The 6,440-nt window shown below is 48.5% G+C and overlaps 1 protein-coding gene across 1 annotated transcript; it reads right to left on the bottom strand.

Moving 5' to 3' along the window:
- Positions 1-592: 592 nt before the first annotated feature.
- LOC135822851 (uncharacterized) lies at positions 593-2,983 on the bottom strand. The gene is made up of 2 exons (XM_065335686.1): positions 1,422-2,983; positions 593-1,294 (listed from the first exon to the last, which is right to left on the bottom strand). The coding sequence occupies exon 1, from the start codon at positions 2,929-2,931 to the stop codon at positions 2,185-2,187; it is 747 nt and encodes a 248-aa protein (XP_065191758.1). The 5' UTR covers positions 2,932-2,983; the 3' UTR covers positions 593-1,294; positions 1,422-2,184.
- Between the last annotated feature and the right edge of the window lie 3,457 nt (positions 2,984-6,440).

The raw sequence follows: 6,440 nt of genomic DNA, 5'->3' as shown, positions 1-6,440 counted from the left end.
CCAAGGAATCCAATACAGCATGCGCGATCGCGGCACGATGCTGCGTTCCCGAGATGCGAAGCCTGCAAGATACGTCACGGCACTTTGCATTTCTACACGCGAGTCAAACGCTCCAGACCTGGTAGTACAGGAGCCAAGTGGGCAAAATGTGACTTCACGTTCCCACTTGGGGTGTACCACGATTATTTTGCTAATTATGATAGAGGAGCATACGTAGATGATGTTTCCACTTGTTGTCATTCTCAGAATTTTCTGAAAGGTTGTGAAAAATGCAATTGAAATTGCCTTTAGTTACCATGCCAACTGACCACAAAAATTGATTTTCTATTACTTTCATCCCGGAAAATTCTATCTGCCAAACAACTACATAAAATATTTGAAGCACCCCAGAGCATTTTTCGAACTTGGTTACCATGGTAACCAATGGTAACCAAGAACAAACATCATAGCAACAGCATGGCAACACTGTAATAATAGCGCAGAAACAGTTACGATTCTTACGAAACATTAATAATGGGTAGGACTGATGTTATCAATCCTGGAATATTATATATATTATGGATTAGAAGCATGCGTTGAAATAACTTATCTGGAAAGACTTTCATGCAATGGGTGCACCACTACGCCCCGTTTCATCAATGCAGAGGACAGACCGTTTCGATTGGCCATGTATTAGCATTGATTGAGCTGCTTAAACGCATGGCAAGGATTGAGTACAAGCAGCCACAGGCAATAGCTCAGCAGCAGGGCTCAGACACAGCGATCAGAGAAAAGAACTTGAAAACAAGAAATGATTGGAGAGAGAAAGAACAAACAATGCATGATAGACATTGTCCTCGAGTAACTAGACTACTGGCATCAAATCAAGAGGTCGTCTCTCAAAGTTTTGCAGTTGGAATGCATGGCTGCACACACTACAGATAGATTACTAATACATGATGTACATTACCAGAATCCGTAAACTGTACCCTAGAGTCTGATGTACTTTGAATGACACATAACATAGCCAGCCAGAGTAGCAGTATCAGAGGAAACATCACGGAAGACAACGACTACTGCAGTTCACTTAGGCTCATTACAGATATTATTCTGTGATTGTTATCAACATGAAAAATATAAACAGTGTGGAAAGAGTGTGTGGCATGATCGAATGGGCCTACCAGGTTGCCAGGGCAAGTACAGTCTGTAGGCAGTTAAACAGATAGAAATGTTACACCAATGCTGCAACACCATGACAGCTGACAGCTGTGGTGATGGAGATCTTGGACCAGGCATGTGTAGTAATCCAACGGCTCTGTAACATAACAAACAAAAGACAAGGTGGATCAGATATATTACCCGTGACTGCCTGCAGCCAAGGAAGTTCAACACAAATAAGAGGTACCCAGCCTGGATGAAAATTAGACAATAATATTACTCACACTGGACAGTGTCGTCATCTTCTTGAGTTATGGGATGACCTGACTCCTCGCGGTTGCTACACTCGCTACTGCATCCACAAACATCCGTGCAGGGAAGGGATTGGCTGCGGCATGAGCATCTATTCCCTTGGCAGCCGGTCTTGCAGGAACACTTCACAAATTCCAAGATTGCTTGTGGTGCTGCAGCTACCGAGAGCCAATCAATGCGCAGCTGGCCATTGGACAGCTGCCAACCATGGCTTCCAGTGTATGCTTCAGGGACAGGGGGCTGGGCTTCTAGAGCACGTCACCAAACAGCCGCCTGGAAGTTGGCCCTTGCTGCGTGTTTACGCAGAGCATCGTGGCATGGGGGCAGTCTGCTCGAATACTTGGCGTTATCCAGCAAGCAAAACAACTCGTACCGTAAGCTGTTAACGCTTGACTGGTTTGACCAGCCATACAGCATGCAGACAAACCGCTCGATTTCTGCCATGGCGCCTGCTGACAGCGGGTTGAAGGCTTTGCCAAGTTCGGCCATTGAACTTCGTGCCAGGTCTCCCTTGCTTCCATCACTGGTCAGGAGCTGATAAGCGCTGGTCTTGCCCTTTCCGTGGAACGCACTGACCGTATCGCACCCGGTAAAGGCATGCATGCCGATCAGTGCGTCACACACGGAAGTGCCTAGCGCAGAGCCAATCTTTGAGAGATTCAGGAGCAGGACTTTGCTCCTAGAACCAGGCAGAAACAGGAGCTTCATACTGTCAGGAAAGCGGTGGCTCAGTCCTTAACCCAGAACCGCTACATCCGTGTCCGGCGACTTGATCGTGACCGAAGTATAGCCTTCTGCACAAGCATCACGAGCGTGCAGCAGAAGCCGAGTGTCTGCCTCTTCATGTGAGCAGTTCAGCCGTAAGCACTCTGTTGCTGTGGTGGTGAGGCCATCAGGTGACACTAGCTTGACGCAGCTGATACCGTCTGTTGCGTACAGCTGTCTAGCTTTCAGGTGGCTGGCGTAGGCATCGGTGGACCATTCCGTAACAAGGAAGCTAACAAGCTCAGTCTTGCTGCTGCCACTTGACAAGAACTTAGCCCATTGCTTCGGCGTGTGCTGCTGTCCACTTGAGATTCTTAGCCGGATCTCACCATGCGATTGCGCTCGTCGACTTCGCTCAACATCTTTGATGGAGTATTCTGGATACGTATCAGCTACAAAGTCGATTCGGCGAAACTGCGGGAAATTCCTCGCGAGGCACATAAACACATGCTTTGCCAGTTCTCCGAGCGTACCTGGCAAGGAAGTCGGCTTCAGGGTCTGTAGCAGAGCCATGGCATCGACAATTAACGCAGCCGAAGATGGAGGTGCTGGCTCATGGCTGGCACAATCCGTCTTGCTGAGGAGCTGCAACAGTGCGGCCTTGTTGGTTTTCACCAGGGTGCCTTCTGCAGTGCATAGCGACAAGGGCGCAGCTGAAAGCGGATATGCAAGAACCTCACGAATGTCAAGATGACGCTGCTGGGCAATAACAGCCATCTTACTGAACAGGGCACAATCCGCCTTGAGCACTGCTACCTTCAACGCACTACGGGTGGTGGTATGTCCTTGCGGACGGCAAGCGTGCTTAGCTTCAGCTTCTGGATGGGGTCGTGGAACTTGTCACACTGGTCGACAACGCGATTCTTGATGAATCTTTGAAATGCTTCCTTTCCCTGCTGTTCTGCTTCAAGCAAGTCCTTCGTGGTCTGCTCGGAGCACATCAAACCAGACGAGAGGTTGACCAAGTCGGCAGAATCCCTATCCAGCGTTTCGTCACCAAAGGGGTTGACCCAGCCACATATCGTTGCCTCCACACGCTGCACATCATCCTCATCTCTCGACATGCGTGGCAGATGACACTCTTTGTGCAGCACATCAGCCTCACGGGAGCAGTCGTCAAGTCCACAGAGCTGGAGACAGGAATCTGCAAATCGTGCACGATCATGCGCCGTCATGACCCAGCGTTGTACAGCAGATGGGTTCAAGCTGATGCCGATGATACCACCTGTTGTTTTTGACGAGCGATTGATGGTCTGCTCAATAGCCAGATCTGAGCCTACTTGAGCAAAGGGGTTTTCAGATCTCTGGACAACAAATCCGCCCGATTCCAGGAATGCAGCAGCCTCTGGGTTGGTTGTTGGCAGTTGCAGCATCTGCAGCTAGTACAGACTCATGTAGCGCACATAATTGTGGCGGTTGTAAGCAAAACACCAAGGTAGTATGCGACCGATGCACTGTAGATGGAGCTGCCAACTACCGATACACATTGAGCGTATGAACATGATTAGGAGACCCACTAGATCGATGTAACTGGACCAGAAGCAGAACATAGCGGAGGCATTATTCCGCTGGCAGCAAAACTTGTCATACTCCTGCCACAGCTGTTGGAAATCTTTGCTGCCCAATAGCTGGCTGGCATTGTCGAGGCTGATGAAGTTCCGCAACTCAAGCAGGCCGCTCTTGATCTGAAGGGTTGACAACCACTCAGGACGGGAATCACACAGATGATCGATGAAGGAGCGCCATCGCAATCGCTGGAGAGCTTCATAGACCAATTTATGGAAGCGCACCGCCCGGTTGTACTGCTTTCCATTCAGCGCTAAACCTGCTGTTGAGGATCCAGCCACATCAGCTTCTACCAACAGGTTGAGTAGGCCACCATCGGAGAAACGCTTTCCAATGATTGCGAGCAGTGTCATGCAGATATGGAAACCGCCCATCCTCAGAACAACGTCACTAAACTCAGATGCCCTCTGCAATACAATGTCTGTGGCCTTCGCATAAATTGCTTGGTCCAAGACAATCACACAGAATGGGAGCTCAGCCTTCCGAGTCATGGACACTGACTGTGACAGTAGCGCATATACTGTGGCACTGTCGGTTGGCGATGCACTGATCACAGGACAATATGCTACAGTCGATCGCGGTGGAGTTGATTCCTTGCACAGTAGTGAGTTAAAAGCTGTCCCGGCTGGAACCACTTGTAACTGAGACTCAGTCCTCGACTACGGACTGCGCATCTTCTCTCACTGCAGTTGGGTGTCCAACATCTCCACTTGGGCACATTCTGGCAAGAATCCACAGGAAATCAATGAGTGCTGGCTGAACTCCATTGACCTGGGTGGTAATAGCGAGGTTGAAGTCAGATGGCATGGCCATGGGTGGTGGATTGACCTTATTTCCCGAGGGAAACACTGGTAATATCATTGGATGCGTTGGCAGGGAACGCTTACGCTTTGATGAGCGAATAGCAGAGACTTGTTGAGTTGATGAGGCTGTCATCAGGGACATTTCGTTGTATAACAATACCATTCGTACAGTGCGTTGTGCCTTTTCCACACAAACTCTCCTCACACAAGTCGTTGTTGTCCCAAACGAATTGGAATGGCCATTTCGGGTCGACAACTTGTGGGAGAGAGACTTGGTTGGCATTCAGGGCATGCTGGGTTGCAAGAGGGCATGCTGGGTTGCAAGAGGGCATGCTGGGTTGCAAGAGGGCATGCTGGGTTGCAAGAGGGCATGCTGGGTTGCAAGACTCGTCTCGATCTCTTGCACCTTACTATACAAGCTGCAGTGTCCAAGGCGGTTGAGAACGGTGACAACTAGCTTGCTGCGAAATAAGTGGTGCAGGGCCATGGATAGAGTGGTGTGCTTCTTGGTTGGGTAGGCAGTGGCCGAGAAGACAATATCATTGCCAGTAGAGGAGATACGACGTGCAGTATGGTCATCAAGATTTGCCGTCCGCTTGGTGCTGAACTCGATGCTGCCTTTGTCTGCTATTACCCATGTAAGAAGGTTAAAGAGAACGTCGGGAACTACATCAACATCTGTAGTAGAAAAATAAGAGCACAGCAAAATTCCCCAATGTTGTGAAAATTGCAACACTATTTCTGACTGAAATTGAAATCAGTACAAACATAATAATTATGTTATATTCCAGAATAAGCTAATGACAATGATTTCTAATATTGTCATCTAGAAATAGCATTTCATGGAATGAGCACTATAGTTCTGTACAGAGTTTGGATGTACTATTGTATTGCAGTTATGTCTACTAATTTCTCAGAATGTCAAAAGGGCATACACAATACGCAGTGCACCATTTATATGCATGTTGATTACCATAGCTACTTCAGTAGTCACTCACCTGATTGTGACTTCTTGCCTGTTGATACAGTTGTGTCTACTTCTCGGCGAATTATTAGTGCTGCATGGTAGATGATGCGCCACTCCTCAAGTCCGCATTCATTGCCTGCCAAGGGTCCATCAGGCATGCTTGAAGGTGGTGCCTCTTTGGCTGGAGGACCATGGCTATCAGCAGCGCCCTCCTCAGGGATCAAGAATGCGCAATCATCATTAGCAACATCAGTATCACTCCTATCATCACCATCGTCATCACCTTCGTCATCACCTTCGTCACTGCTACAGCTGTAGCAATCATCACTATCATCGCCATCATGACGATGTTGGGTAACCGACTCTCGTAGAAGTTCCTGACTGTACTGGGTTGCGAACACCTGTTCAGGTTCATTGGCGCGGCTGGGCCTGATGAACTGCACATTCTCTCCGAAATGCCTCTTGATGTGGGCTTTAAGTTTGTCCTTGCGGACATTACTGAGAACTCCTGCAGCAGCGCTGAAGCAACCATCGTACTGTCGCTTCAAGTCTGCCATAGACAAGCGCATCTTCTTCTTTATCAGTTGGCTTTCCAGTAGTGCGAAGAAATTGGCCTCAACATCCGAAATATTGCTCTTGGCTTTGCAGGATTTCGTCTTTGCAAGGGCATCCAGAGATTTCTGACGGGTGAACTCATTATAGCATAGCTTGTGATAACGAACTTCTCGAGAAATCAAACTGGATAACGCTCCAACTGCTATCTTTACTCGTTCATCGTCTCTGAAATCAGCTGCCAACAAAATCTTCTCCGCAGCATTTTCGCTTTGACACAATGACGTTGTCTGATACTGGTTCTTTTTTCCGGGGAGCCGTCTCTTAGCTTTCCCACA

The sequence above is a fragment of the Sycon ciliatum genome, chromosome 8 (assembly GCF_964019385.1).
Source record: "Sycon ciliatum chromosome 8, ocSycCili1.1, whole genome shotgun sequence".
Classification (NCBI taxonomy): Eukaryota; Metazoa; Porifera; class Calcarea; order Leucosolenida; family Sycettidae; genus Sycon; species Sycon ciliatum.
This window is presented reverse-complemented; position numbering and strand designations above follow the sequence as displayed.

What these genes read in the sequence shown, in the direction of transcription:
- LOC135822851 (XM_065335686.1), bottom strand. Translation starts at nt 2,931, where the DNA reads ATGGCTGTTATTGCCCAGCAGCGTCATCTTGACATTCGTGAGGTTCTT.